At 39.1% G+C, this 15,542-nt stretch overlaps 1 protein-coding gene across 1 annotated transcript in view; it reads left to right on the top strand.

The window, feature by feature from the left end:
• LOC149792876 (NADPH oxidase 5-like) overlaps positions 1-15,542 on the top strand; it is a 49,600-nt gene that overhangs the window by 29,810 nt on the left and 4,248 nt on the right. The window contains exons 10-11 of the mRNA XM_089968918.1: positions 6,502-6,570; positions 11,795-11,866. Coding sequence (XP_089825044.1) covers positions 6,502-6,570; positions 11,795-11,866 — 141 coding nt within the window. The remainder of the gene's footprint in view (positions 1-6,501; positions 6,571-11,794; positions 11,867-15,542) is intronic.

Here is a 15,542-nt window from a genome sequence, read left to right on the forward strand (position 1 = left end):
GACAATAAATTTACACGATCCCAGAACAAGATACCGTATCGGACTTGATACACTGTATGGTTAACATAAAAATGTTTTCTTGGCGCGTTAACGCGCTCGGAAACTCATTTCGTAGAGCAGCAGAGGGGGGGGGGGGGCTGGACCGACCGACCGTGTCAATGACGACCCGCGGGGGAATAGTTTCAGATTTATTGAAGTAAACCAAGAACGTCAGCGCGCGGATGTTATTGCATTTCCCGGGTCGTCGAAGAGTCTCTCCGAGAGAAATTATTCGACGTTCAGGGATATTTTTTTTTTATTCTATGGTCTACATGGAAAGGTTTATCGTCGAAATAAGTAAACCGAAACTGTTTTTGTCTATTCAGTACTATTTTAGTTTCGGTCTGTTCCCCCCCTCTGCTGCTATCTTACATGTATATTGTCTTACATTGACTGATACATTCACTAATAATGCATATACAATTCATTCGATTTGTACAAAGTCACTGATACGATCCATTAGATCTGAACTGATTTCCTACACTGTCCCAGTAACTGTTACATTACAGACAGTCTATATGAATTGGACTGATTTTCATAAACTAGCTCACCCAGTCGCTTAGTATATAGAAACCATAATATTTAAACTAAATTTCCTACACTGACCCAGGCATTGATACTAAAATATGATAATGTTAAAGACCGTTCTGAAGGGAAATATTTATTCTTTAAGCGAAACTCTCTCTGTTCGAACAGATCCCATAGGAGTCTAGCTGGACTAGGATCACCAGAGTGTTGGATCAACAAATGATTTTAAAAACAGAAATAGTGTCTTCGCTCAAAAACAGCGTTTTACATTACCACTGACTTACAAAACCAATGACGTCTTATTTCCATGATATTCTAAAACAGCCAGAATTCATCAAATACATCTGGACCCAGGGGAATTGAGTCCCATTATATAAAGTGCTTGTACCATAGTCAAGGACATATTTTTTTGTCATCATAGCGTGATGTGTCAAATTTGTTTAATATATAAGTATAGATCGTATAGTGATCAGACCGAATCATGTTCATCATAGAAAACATATCAATTCCGCGAAAAGCATGAAAAACGTTGTCATACGTGACACTTTCCTGACTAAATTTGCCTCGATGCCCTTTGTTCCCTTTTTTATTTCTCCGCCCTCGAGTTTGAGCGAGTACATCTTGTTGTGCAGACTGACAATCTCAGCTACGGGACAGGAGGTGCACATTAGATCCTAGAACTTACCGACTAACTTTCTGCTCGATATGTTGTACAAAGGGATAATCAGAGAAATTAGCCCAGTTAATCTTCGGTCCTATTTCGTAGCACAAACTGTGTTGGTAAATAACAGTTTGGCGGCAGAACCGTATAGTGGTTTGATATCGCCATATTGTAAATTATGCATCATCATCTTCTTTGGCAACACAAGGTGGATAAATATACAAGCCTCAGGAGAGTATTCTTGCTGTGGATATTCACTACGTTAACGTCAAAGACCTTTATCGTGACGACGGCGGGAGTGGTCACTAATTGATCGCAATGTTTTACAAAATTCACCAGTTCGAAGTTGACTCGTTTTATGATAGTTTCCATGCTGGAAACTGATCTAGTGTTGTTGCTTGATCCTTTTTATATAACCATTTTATGTGGACTACTTATCCAAATGACGACCTCACTTACATCCCTGGCATTATCCTGAAAAATGCTGCTACATTAGAAGAAGATGTGGCTGAAACACTTCTCCACCATCAGGCTGTAATTGAGAGAGAACTGACTGTGACAAAGTCTGTTACTGCGAGAAGACATCAGTAGTATAACGATATGGGGATTGGTTTCGGGCTCACTTTTATCACAGGGATTAAGAGCGTTCGAGAGATTCCCCATGGATCTCTATACTACTTAGGTTATGGGGTTTCTGGCTAACTGCTTTCTTTGGGGGTGTGTGGTGACTCCAGCGCAGAAAACATAGGTGTGTTTTGGACCTGTATGGTGACTCACTGCGTGATTTAGGGTTTTCCCTGTCTGTATACTATGGGTTTCTGGCTCACTTTTTAGGTGTGCTTATAATATAACGAAGATGACTCTTTCGTGTTATGGAGTGCAGACCGATTGTGATTGAGTGAGCTTTGCAAAAGTCCAGTACTGGAATTAAGTGAGGAGGAGTCCAGAGATCGGTTAAAGCGTGCCATGGAGTTAATAACGTACGCAAAAAAGAATCTTAGATATATGCGTGGAAGAACTGCTCGACCCGAGGAGAACAGCGTGGATAACAATCCACCCACGTTGTACTCGTGATCGTCTCATAGCTGCTTATTTTATCTGTGAACATGTTTCGATGATTTTCTAACCACGTGCAAATAAAAGATTATTCTTTCGTAGTTATTTTCAGAAAAGTTTCCAGACTGATTGGTGAGCTACATGGTGATTACCGAGATCGTGTACATGTTCAGGATGGGATAGTAAATGAAAGGATTAGGATGAATTTGCGATAGCGAGCTACGTTAATCAACGTGGAATAAATTCCGTTGAAGGCTGAACAGACCATGGATAACAATAACTGAGTAGTTGATGAGGAGGTTGTTCACATAGGTGATATTGACGGGAAGATCTCCTTCGCGTACTCCATTTCGATCTAAGACAGTACCTGCGTTAAAACCGAGGATGGATCCGATTGATTTAGGAATGTCAAATCATACACGATAATCTCCCGATAGCGTGATCCTAGTGCGCAGCCTGGAGTTATTCGGTTCTATTTTGTTGTTCGCAGAGGTGTGTCCGTTATCGGTAATCATCATGGAGATTTTAGTGGCGATGTCAGTCATGTTGTACCCGCAAGGCGAGATCGTGATCGTTTGTCGCAGAGCGGAGACCCAGGACGAAAACTGAATTAGTTCGCAGTGGTTTTAAGGAAGATGACTCATATTTTGGCAGAAATCAAAGCGATCTCATACGACGACTGCTGATCTAATTCCAGCGTGGGATAATACCTCACCGTGGAAATGACTGAGCGAGAATCGAACGGCACCGGGAGATAATCTAGAGCCATGTTGAAAAAAGCCATGTTTTCTATATCACGTCCTCGTACAGAATCCGATACTGATCCGATCTGAACAACGTTTGGTCCGGAAGATGGTTGAAGATCTCCACCATTTCGTTATCGATGTACATACCGACATTCCACACTTGTTTAGAAGTGATGAGTAATTTGGATTGTGGTAGTAGCGGTCCTCTTTATTCTTATGCTCTGACATCGCCCCCTCTTTCTCCAGTTTCCTTCTCGACTCCTCACGACCTGCTCCCTCAACATAAGGACCGTTGATTCCCTCATTTTCTTTAGCAAGTTTCTTTTCAATAAATTTTCCAGCTTCTTTAAGTGAAGACTGAAAAGTCTCTGAAGTAGTTGCTTCTAACTCTGCATCTGATTGTTCTTTCAGCCGAGCAGACCATAATTATGCTGGTGTTTCAGATTGCTTTATAACGGGCATCGTAAAGGTTGGATCTGTCATGAAAAACATGGGTCTGTTTCCCGAGAGATAGACTTTTTCTCTGATTTTGAGTTCCTCTCCCATCACATTATCGTACTCTTTTGACTCCTCAAACAGCTGGATCAGGTATCCTTTTTCGTTTTAATCCAAGGTCCATACACTCACTTGACGTTAATTATCAGTCCACGTGCAACTATCGCTTTATGGTAATTATCCTCAGCAGACGATCCTAACATCACATGCTTTCTGGAAGTGTGTTTCGTACAAACTGTTCCTGCCATTCTTTATTTAAAGAAGAATGACACTGATAACCGGTGATAAACGTCAGTTCACTCATAGCCTGTCAGGTCTTAGCCTTCTCATGTTTTCTGGCTATCTCCTCTTCCGAAAATTCCTTCTGAAGTTTTTATTTTTCCTGCTGAATTCTTTCTACCCCTTTTTTGAGCGATTCGAGAACAGCTAATGTTACTTTCTTTTCCTCTTCCATCTTCGTGTGTTATGCCGCTGTTTCTTTTTTTTTTTCGTCTTTTTTCAGTTCAGCCTTCTAAGCTTCTCCTTTTTGTTCAGCTTCCGATGGTTTTTTCATCTCGGAGATGTCACTTTCTGGAGATGGTGGAGTTAACTCACCCGGCAATCGTTGCTTATGCTGTTGATTCGACTTGAGTTTGGGCAGCAACTGATCTTGTTTGACATCGTTCATCGTTTTGGCCTTGCCAGTCTTTGTCAGGAGTGGTTGGAACAATTCTTCTGCCACCTTGCGTCGAAACGTCTGTTGGCCCACTTTGTCTTTGAGATCACGCTGAAGCAATGTTGCCCGTTGCTCGATAAACTTTAAGAGGACATCCTCACGCTGGCAACGACAGGTGACCTTTTCAAACCACATGGTATATGAATCAAGAAGGTAAAATTCGTCAAAGCCTTTTCGATAGCGTTCCGGGTTTGAATCGTGTTTGGAGGACGCCTTCTCCGTATCATAGCAGTTTTTGAATTCTTTGGCGGTGATAACGCTGCAATGGTCTCTCGCGATCGCGTTGATGTCTCGGTTGTCGAGTCCTGAAAACACCACAACGCATCCCGTGTTCCGTCCAATGTATTTAGGCACGTCGTAGTACAACTGAGTGAGATAGAGGCTTTTGCATCCCTTGTTCCCGACAACGAAAACATGATTTATATTCGTCCGAATCCACTTCTTCTATGGATTGGATCACTTCTGGATCTGCTACTGTTAAAACGTCTCATCCAACAAAAACTCGAAACTTTGCTTCCGAATTCCTGCAGCGTTTTGTATTTGTCCTGGTGTGGATTAAACCTGTAATCGATTACTCGATCTTACTTCAAAATGTCTTTCAGGAGCATGTTCATTATGATATTCGTTTTACCATGACCAGTCGAACCCACGATCATGTTATGGCAATCAGGCATCAAACTTTGATGTTTATGCGCTTTCGTTTTCGCCTTTGTGTCTATTTTAGTGGTGTTCATTTGCTATATAATTCACTCAGTGAATGACTCACGTGAGTCGATCTTGCCTGCAAACCATGTCTTACACCTCCTTTGGTATGCTTATCGATTCATGCAGCCGCTCTTCTGCGAGTAACGATGAGCTTCATATAACGGTCAACCACGCCGGAGATTCCATAAAGAATAATCTCAACATGAACGGTCACAGCATCGTCACTTTCGACGATATAATGTACCTACACTTGGATACAGACCCCGCATGATGGTTGCAAGTCAATAGACTGGCAAAGACTAAATTGTCCTTGACTGGAGGAGAAATGACAGAAAGTATTTACATGGGATGAAAAATTATGTATGGTTTACCAGCTCCAACAGGACAGGTTCTCGTTAGCAGATTTTGATGAGGCACCTGCGTCTGGAACAACGTCGCAGAATCATAGATGAGTCGGAGTGAGTACCATGGCTAAACACGAGATCGACGATGGTTTACTATTTTGGAACTACTGACCCTTCTAAGTGGATTGATAGAGAAGCTGCAGGACCTTACACACCGATCGTGATTTCAACGGTGGAAGACTTCGAGTGAACAATTCAATTTCTCAGTGGGATCTAAGAGGCATCTCAGGAACTTCTGGTAAGATAAATGATTGAGAAAGTATAGAAGTACTGAAATAATTGGGCTTCCACTGACAGAGATTTTATGTTTCCAACAAGAGTTCATTAGACGTAGAATTAATCCCATTATCGACTACAATCACATCGACGAGAATATGTCGGTGGAGCTAGAATCGTGTTATCGCTATTACAATTGAACAGCTACGTATACGAGCACGCGTACCGACAATACAAACGCATACTGAGGTTCATCTCTGTGACTCCGCTCTCGATGACTGCCACCGGATTGAGCTCCACAGGCGCGATGGCCAATCCGATGGTACTGATGTAGTCTTGAGCAGGCTTGGCTTCCCAAAGGATGATGAAACAAAACCCGCTACGACTGGAGACCAAAACAAATAGCGCCAATCAGACTATGCTGTCCTATCAGATAATGCTCAATACGATTCGATCATATTTGCTTGGGGCTCCCTTTGACATGGAGTTGCTGATTCGCGAGATGAGAACCGTTGACAACCTCATCGTAGACATAGTAAGAAACCAGTGCGGGCTAACATCGCTGAGCCGATTCGAAAAAGTCTACGATTAAAAGTATGTCACGGATTGTGTACAGAAAATAGAGTAGCTATACAGCCGGGGATGACGAGGTCATCGTCACCGATGTGATTTTGCACAATCCAGAATCGTTCCATGGAGCCATCGCGAAGGGGATTCGAAATGACGTTCCTGTGACGCTTGAACTGCCGCTGACAAAAACATAGGGATCAGCACGCAAGCAGGTTTTCCTCACGCGAGAGCGACTTACGGAGTTAACTAGAAATAACATCGTGAAAAATCATTCACGATGAGGATTGGAGCAAGCAGTACTGCATGAGATGTATGAATGAAGAAACTCATAACAAGATCTTAAAATTATCTTATTCTTAAATATAGGAAACTCTGCTTCCTGAGACTTTGTCTTTCAATGACTTATTACAAAGCATGGTTGATGTCAACCATGAGGTAAACCCCAGCGTGGACAACGCATTAGATCGCTACCGATATCTCAGTTATGTCATCGTGGAAAGGTAAAAGGATCTCGATGATGCCATCGTAAATGCATTCTATCTCAACATAGACTTCACCATGGCCCTCGTGATCACCAAAATAGTCTGGGTAAGAACTCGCTGAAACCTGTCCTTAGTTCATACACCTAGAAAAAGAATTTGGACCCAATGCATATTTACTCCAGTGAAAATGAGTTTATCCCTACGAATACATTGATGCGTGGTCGAGATTTTACGAAACCTCGTTACCACACATTTACGCTTTCTATTCTCACTTACATCTCTCCGACATCACCAATGAGGAATACCAATATGCAGACAAGATATGGAACGACTTCGATTGTCAAACTCAAGGAGATTTTCACATCGTGTACTTGAAAACAGATGTACTCCTGCTCATGGATGTCTTCGAAATTTCAGATGTACGTGCTTCGATCATTATCAACTGGATCCACTCTTGTATTTCTCCACTTCTGGCCTCTCCTGGGATGCCCTGCTCAAGATGAGTCAAGCTCAAATTGAACTCTTTACCAATCCGGACATGTTCATGTTCACCGACCGAATCATTCGCGGTGTAATCTTCATCAGTAAAAATATGCCGTCGCCAACAATAAATACATGAAAATCTACGATCCTATCAAACCATCCACGTGCCTCAATATTAATAATCGCTATGGTTGGGCCATGTCACAAACCCTCCACTTAAGATATTTTCACTGGATCATTGGAGAACAGTTCCTCGAGGAATGACAAGAGGGATACGATGATGGCTATTTCTTTATCCCTCTCATCTTTACGATGCTCATAACGATTATCACGTCAGCGCTGAACCAATCCTCGAACCAGCTCTATGCTTTCTTAACAAAAACGTGAGCGAAAAAGCCAGTTCGGACTCGAAGACACCAGGTGAAAAAATAGTACCCAATCTCAACCACAAAACACGCTACAAGATACATTATCAACTTTTCTAACAAGCTGACCAACATGGACTCGATCTTGACAAAATTCATCGTTCTCTCAATTTTAAACGATCTCCATGGATGAAAAACTACTTCGACTTCAACACGAAATAAAGAGCCAAAGCCATTACGGACTTCGCTAAATATTTCTTCAAACTCATAACAATAGCGTCTTCAGAAAAAAAAAAAAACGGGATAAGCTTGCCAACAATGTCTTCGTAAGTATAAAAAACTTTGACGAAGAATTCGTTAAGATCGGATCCAGAAAACACATATCAAGCTAGACAACCCCATCTACGTTGTCTCGGCCTTTCTTGAGCTCTCCAAAATGCTCATGCTCGCATTTCATTATGACTTCATCAAACGACAATGCCCATGACCGATACCGACTTACGCACCAATGAAATTCACACCGACGACATCTACGCGGATCTGTATCAACATCGAGTTCTCTTTGATCTTAGCGATCATCTTGAAACAATTCCATTCCACTGCAAAGATAATAAAATGGAACTTGGAAAGATCAATGATGAAACTTGTGGGATGCACATCACATAATTAATATGATTTAGGTCCAAAATATAATGCCATACACTCAATTATGATACCATCAGGAAAAAAGCCGAAGGCGTTAAACAACCTGTCGTTGGTCACATCGCCACTTTTGATTACTACAGACAGTCACTACAAGGACGTCTACGCTACTATTCCATTAGAACTTTCTGATCACAACGACATCACATATTCACCATACTTATCTACAAAAATGACGCTCTGTCTCTTTGATTATAAGCATTACTCCACCGATGATATTCACACACTCGCACAAGGACATTATCGCACGAAAATATAAGCCACAGACAAGGAAACTACTATTTATCATGCAGTGAGACAGAAACCCCGGTGGCATATACATCCGTGAGGGCTCTTTCAACCACTCTTTATCACGCAGATGTGTACTGATTTTCCTACACTGACCCAGTCAATGACACTGTACATACAAACCATTATATGTGTACTGATTTTGCTACACTGACCCAGTCAATGACAATGTACATACAAACCATTAGATGTGTACTGATTTTCCTACACTGACCCAATGTACATATAACCCACCAGATGTGTACTGATTTTCCTACACTGACCCAGACAATGACACTGTACATACAATCCATCAGATGTGTACTGAGTTTCGTACACTGACCCAGTCAATGACACTGTGCGTACAATCCATTAGATTTGTACTGAATTTCCTACACTGACCCAGTCAGTGACACTGTACATACAACCCATTAGATGTACTGATTTTCCTACACTGACCCAGTGTACACACAACCCATCAGATGTGTACTGATTATCCTACACTGACCCAGACAATCACTCTGTACATGCAAACCATTATATGTGTACTGATTTTCCTACACTGACCCAGTCAATGACACTGTACATACAAACCATTAGACGTGTACTGAGTTTTGTACACTGACCCAGTCAATGACACTGTGCGTACAATCCATTAGATTTGTACTGAATTTCCTACACTGGCCCAGTCAATGACACTGTACATACAACCCATTAGATGTACTGATTTTCCTACACTGACCCAGTGTACATACAACCCATTAGATGTGTACTGAGTTTCCTACACTGACCCAGTCAATGACACTGTGCGTACAATCCATTAGATTTGTACTGATTTTCCTACACTGACCCAGTTAATGACACTACATACAACCCATTAGATTTGTACTGAATTTCCTACACTGACCCAGTCAGTGACACTGTACACACAATCTCTTAGATTTGTACTGAATTTCCTAAACCGACCCAGTCAATGGCACTGTACATACAATCCATTAGATTTGTACTGAATTTCGTACACTGACCCAGTCAATGACACTGTACATACAATCTCTTAGATTTGTACTGAATTTCATACATCGACCCAGTCAATGACACTGTACATACAATCTCTTAGATTTGTACTGAATTTCGTACACCGACCCAGTCAATGACACTGTACATACAATCTCCTAGATTTGTACTGAATTTCCTACACTGACCCAGTCAATGACACTGTACATACAATCTCAGAGATTTGTACTGAATTTCCTACACTGACCCAGTCAGTGACACTGTACACACAATCTCTTTGATTTGTACTGAATTTCCTACACCGACCCAGTCAATGGCACTGTACATACAATCCATTAGATTTGTACTGAATTTCGTACACTGACCCAGTCAATGACACTGTACATACAATCTCTTAGATTTGTACTGAATTTCCTACATCGACCCAGTCAATGACACTGTACATACAATCTCCTAGATTTGTACTGAATTTCCTACACTGACCCAGTCAATGACACTGTACATACAATCTCAGAGATTTGTACTGAATTTCCTACACTGACCCAGTCAATGACACTGTACATACAATCCATTAGATTTGTACTGAATTTCCTACACTGACCCAGTCAGTGACACTGTACATACAACCCATCAGATTTGTACTGAATTTCCTACACTGACCCAGTCAATGACACTTTACATACAATCTCAGAGATTTGTACTGAATTTCCTACACTGACCCAGTCAATGACACTGTACATACAATCTCAGAGATCTGTACTGAATTTCCTACACTGACCCAGTCAACGACACTGTACATACAATCTCAGAGATTTGTACTGAATTTCCTACACTGACCCAGTCAATGACACTGTACATACAACCCATTAGATTTGTACTGAATTTCCTACACTGACCCAGTCAATGACACTGTACATACAATCCATTAGATTTGTACTGAGTTTCCTACACTGACCCAGTCAATGACACTGTACATACAACCCATTAGATTTGTACTGAATTTCCTACACTGACCCAGTCAATGACACTGTACATACAATCTCAGAGATTTGTACTGAATTTCCTACACTGACCCAGTCAATGACACTGTACATACAGTCCATTAGATTTGTACTGAATTTCCTACACTGTCCTAGTCGATGAGACTTTACATAAAATCCAATAGGGTCCTAAAAATTTTCCTACACTGACTGGCATAGTCACTGTTACTGTAATACAATACATACGATTTGCACGGATTTACTACACTGACTGGCATAGTCACTGTTACTGTAATACAATACATACGATTTGCACGGATTTACTACACTGACTGGCATAGTCACTGTTACTGTAATACAATACATACGATTTGCACGGATTTACTACACTGACTGGCATAGTCACTGTTACTGTAATACAATACATACGATTTGCACGGATTTACTACACTGACTGGCATAGTCACTGTTACTGTAATACAATACATACGATTTGCACGGATTTACTACACTGACTGGCATAGTCACTGTTACTGTAATACAATACATACGATTTGCACGGATTTACTACACTGACTGGCATAGTCACTGTTACTGTAATAAAATACATACGATTTGCACGGATTTACTACACTGACTGGCATAGTCACTGTTACTGTAATAAAATACATACGATTTGCACGGATTTACTACACTGACTGGCATAGTCACTGTTACTGTAATACAATACATACGATTTGCACGGATTTACTACACTGACTGGCATAGTCACTGTTACTGTAATAAAATACATACGATTTGCACGGATTTACTACACTGACTGGCATAGTCACTGTTACTGTAATAAAATACATACGATTTGCACGGATTTACTACACTGACTGGCATAGTCACTGTTACTGTAATACAATACATACGATTTGCACGGATTTACTACACTGACTGGCATAGTCACTGTTACTGTAATACAATACATACGATTTGCACGGATTTACTACACTGACTGGCATAGTCACTGTTACTGTAATACAATACATACGATTTGCACGGATTTACTATACTGACAACTGTTTATACTGTACATTCAGTCCATTAGATGTTTGTACTGCGCTGTTGCCGTTAGAGTGCCAGTATTTGTTTCCATTTTTCTTCTGCTTTTTATTTCCTTTGTCATTATTATTATTATTATTATTATTATTATTATTATCATCATCATCATCATTATTATTATTATTATTATTATTATTATTATTATTATTATTATTATTATTATTATAAGATGAACCGTTGGATTCTACCAAATAATTCGATACATGTTGATCGAATTTTCATAAGGTTTGCTCAGAACATATCGTTATCCTTTCAGGGCATATGTCGGAAAAGTACAACTAGACCGACCGAGAGGAAAAGACTTGAAAAGAAGATTTGTCATGTCAAAGTACTGCATAGCATATCACAAAGTTCTCAGTGTTGTATATTTATAATAGTTAGAAAATTAATTTGAAACAGAAACACAAAACCAAATGGAACTCTTAATTATCTGGAATATCAGATGGCATGTGTGATTCAAATTGATCTGTATTCACAGACTAGCGTTTTCATCTATAAATAACATTGATCTAAATACGAATATTATAGACTCAACCCTGCCTTGGCAGTATACGCCTGTAGATCATGGTATACGATGTTCGTTTGTCAACATAATCAGAAAGATAAGCGTAGAGCCTGATAAGCAGGTTATTATCCCGTGGTAGATCTAGGTAGATGTTATGCATGGGTCAAACATATAATTATTTTATTTGAATGTCATTGTTTAAGCTATGATTCACCTGCATGGAGCAGTTAAATTTCGTATTATCAATAATTTATGTTCCTGACAGTAATTCTTTGCCGCTTTTTTTAGTAGAAATGTACAGTTTTTTCCAAAGCTAATAGTTAAATGTTAATTTATACAGAGAAAATAAATTGATAGCTTCAAAAAGGTTAGAGCCGACTAAATTGAATATGCATAAAATTCCCATGTAGCTTAATGGTATTATCAGCTTGAACACATATCTTAATTGTACCATTTTGTAACAACAATATGTATTCAACAACTTGAACACACCTATCTTAATTGTATCATTTTGTAACAACAATATGCATTCAACAACTTCAACACACCTATCTTAATTGTATCATTTTGCGACAACAATATGCAATCAACAACTTCAACACACCTATCTTAATTGTATCATTTTGTGACAACAATATGTATTCAACAGCTTGAACACACCTATCTTAATTGTACCATTTTGTAACTAAAATATGTGTTCAACAACTTGAACACACCTATCTTAATTGTACCATTTTGTAACTAAAATATGTGTTCAACAACTTCAACACACCTATCTTAATTGTATCATTTTGTGACAACAATATGTATTCAACAGCTTGAACACACCTATCTTAATTGTACCATTTTGTAACTAAAATATGTGTTCAACAACTTGAACACACCTATCTTAATTGTACCATTTTGTAACTAAAATATGTGTTCAACAACTTCAACACACCTATCTTAATTGTATCATTTTGTGACAACAATATGTATTCAGCAACTGAAACACACTTATCTTAACTGTATCATTTTGTAACTACAAAATGTATTTAGGAATTGGAACACATCAATCATCATTGTAGGATTTTTTTAAAAACCAGAATGCGTATTCAGCACCTAGAACATAATATCTTGCGATTGCAACATTTTGTAACAATAATATGAATTCAGCAACTGGAACACGTTTGTCCTGATTGTAACATTTTGTAACAATAATATTAATTCAGCAACTGGAACACGCATATCATGGTTGCAACATACTTTAACCAGAATATGTATTCATCAACTAGAACATTCATACTATAAATGTAACAGTTTTTGACAAGAATATGTCTTCAATCATATTTCATACGAATATCATTTGCAGTATATTCCCACGGATTCTGCCGTCAACTTGGTTTGTTAATCTCCAAAGCCTTAATTGTAATCGCTAACCGGACTCCGCTTCTAGGACGTCTGCCAGAAAATAGGCTTCCACGATGCAGTCAGATTTTATCGTCATGCAGTCGCACTATTAAAACATGAATTCTTCATTCAATTACACTCTAATTACATTATTAATTTGTCGTGCAGTTACACTCTGAACACATTCGAATTCTTCATTCAATTACACTCTAATTACATTATTAATTTGTCGTGCAGTTACACTCTGAATACATTCGAATTCTTTATTCAATTACACTTTAATTACATGTGAATTCGACACGCAGTTAAACTCTGAATACATCTGAGATGAATTATTGGGTAAATATTCATTGATATCTCAGCATATATCCGCACGACTTCTAAAATACAAGCGTGTAAGCGACCGCTTGGGTGGCCTAGTGGTTAGATGCGGGGAGGTCGCGGGTTCGAATCCCGGCCGAGCCATACCAAAGTTAATTATAAAAATGGTACTAAGCTGCCTCGCTAAGCGCTCAGCATTAAGAGGCTAGTGTTGGGAATGGTCGGTCTGGTGTCAGGATAATGTGATTGGGTGGGACATTATGCTTCATGTCTGCGGCATGATGCAACAGTGCTAGATAACACTATAAACGGCCACACTGCAGACATCGTAGCGATATGACTGAAAAATTGCTAAAGCTACGATATAAATCTAAATCACACACACACACACACACACACACACACAGTATTTACTTGATGTTAAGGCACATTAATCTATCTTTAAAAACGAAGTGAAATTTGCTTGGCCACTAGCAGTGTACAGACTGTATACACTGAGTCACTGTCCTTCAGTAGATCTCTGCGATGGCTGACATAAGTACATATGGGATTTCATAGTTGGAAGTGGGAAAGGATTATTTTTTAAAAACATTGGTCACCGTGATATGTTAAATATGTAAAACAGCTTGAGTCTCACAGCACAATCTATTAAAAGTAAAAAGATAATTTTTATGTTGATAGGATGAAGACTATGCTTTAGATTTGTACTTACATAAAATTTATCTTCGATATAAGTAATTTGGTCTTTAAGTTCGACTTATGCTGGGACTAAAATACCTAATGGAAAATATATGTATTATATGTAATTTGCTGTACACGTTTCACTTATGTTTGGACTGATATTCAAATAAAAATTATATTCGATTCAAAAAATTTGTTCTTTAAGTTCGACTTATACTGTGACTAATATAGATAATGCAAACTATATAATCACACTTGAACTATGCATATACTAATTTATCACATAGTCAATACACTTTGCCTACAGTGTATGCAGTTTCGTATTTTTGATATTATAACATGTGAACATATCACTTTATGTGATTCTGATTGGCCAAAAAAAAAAGCCCATGAAATTTTTGTGCAGTATTCTCTTTACTGATTGGCTGCGATCGTGGGAAACACGTTTAACCCCGCCTTCTGGAGTGTTTTGCGTTCAATTAACATTTTAGCCGCCATTTATTTTGTTCGATTCACAAAAGGAATTGGGGGAAATATAGTCTCGTCTGACTAATTATGGCAGGGGCTTGTTATATCATGTATAACATATCATAACATTCAAAATGGCTAAAACCCCAAGACAAAACCAACAACAACAACAACAAGTAAAACTACGCGTATTGCTCTCTTAATAGCGAATGTGTAAGTTGGGGATGGAGCGAGGAGGTAAACCTGAAGCATGGAATTTACCCTATATGCTAGCGTGGTTTGAATGTTAGCTTACCGAAGTAAATAAACTCACCTCTGTTCACCAAAGAACGTGGACATAATACCAGTCTCTAAACTGACAGAAGTTTATCTAACCACCGCACATTCTACGCGGTAAATATGTGATGCAATTCCGACTCAAAATGAAATTTGTTTACATATTCTGTAGTCTGCTGTTCCATGTCAAAATACCGCAAATACCAGGTCACAAATACATTGCAGTAAATATGGGAATTCCTGCATCCAGGTAACCTTATTTCAAATGAATATTGCGACAATTTAATGTTTAGTGGTGAAAGTGACATGTTAGGTTACGTAATCATGGACCGTCTACGGCATTCTAAACGGTACTGCATCAAAC

The sequence above is a fragment of the Sinohyriopsis cumingii genome, chromosome 8 (genome assembly GCF_028554795.1).
Source record: "Sinohyriopsis cumingii isolate HCF-2022 chromosome 8, ASM2855479v2, whole genome shotgun sequence".
In the NCBI taxonomy this organism is placed as follows: Eukaryota; Metazoa; Mollusca; class Bivalvia; order Unionida; family Unionidae; genus Sinohyriopsis; species Sinohyriopsis cumingii.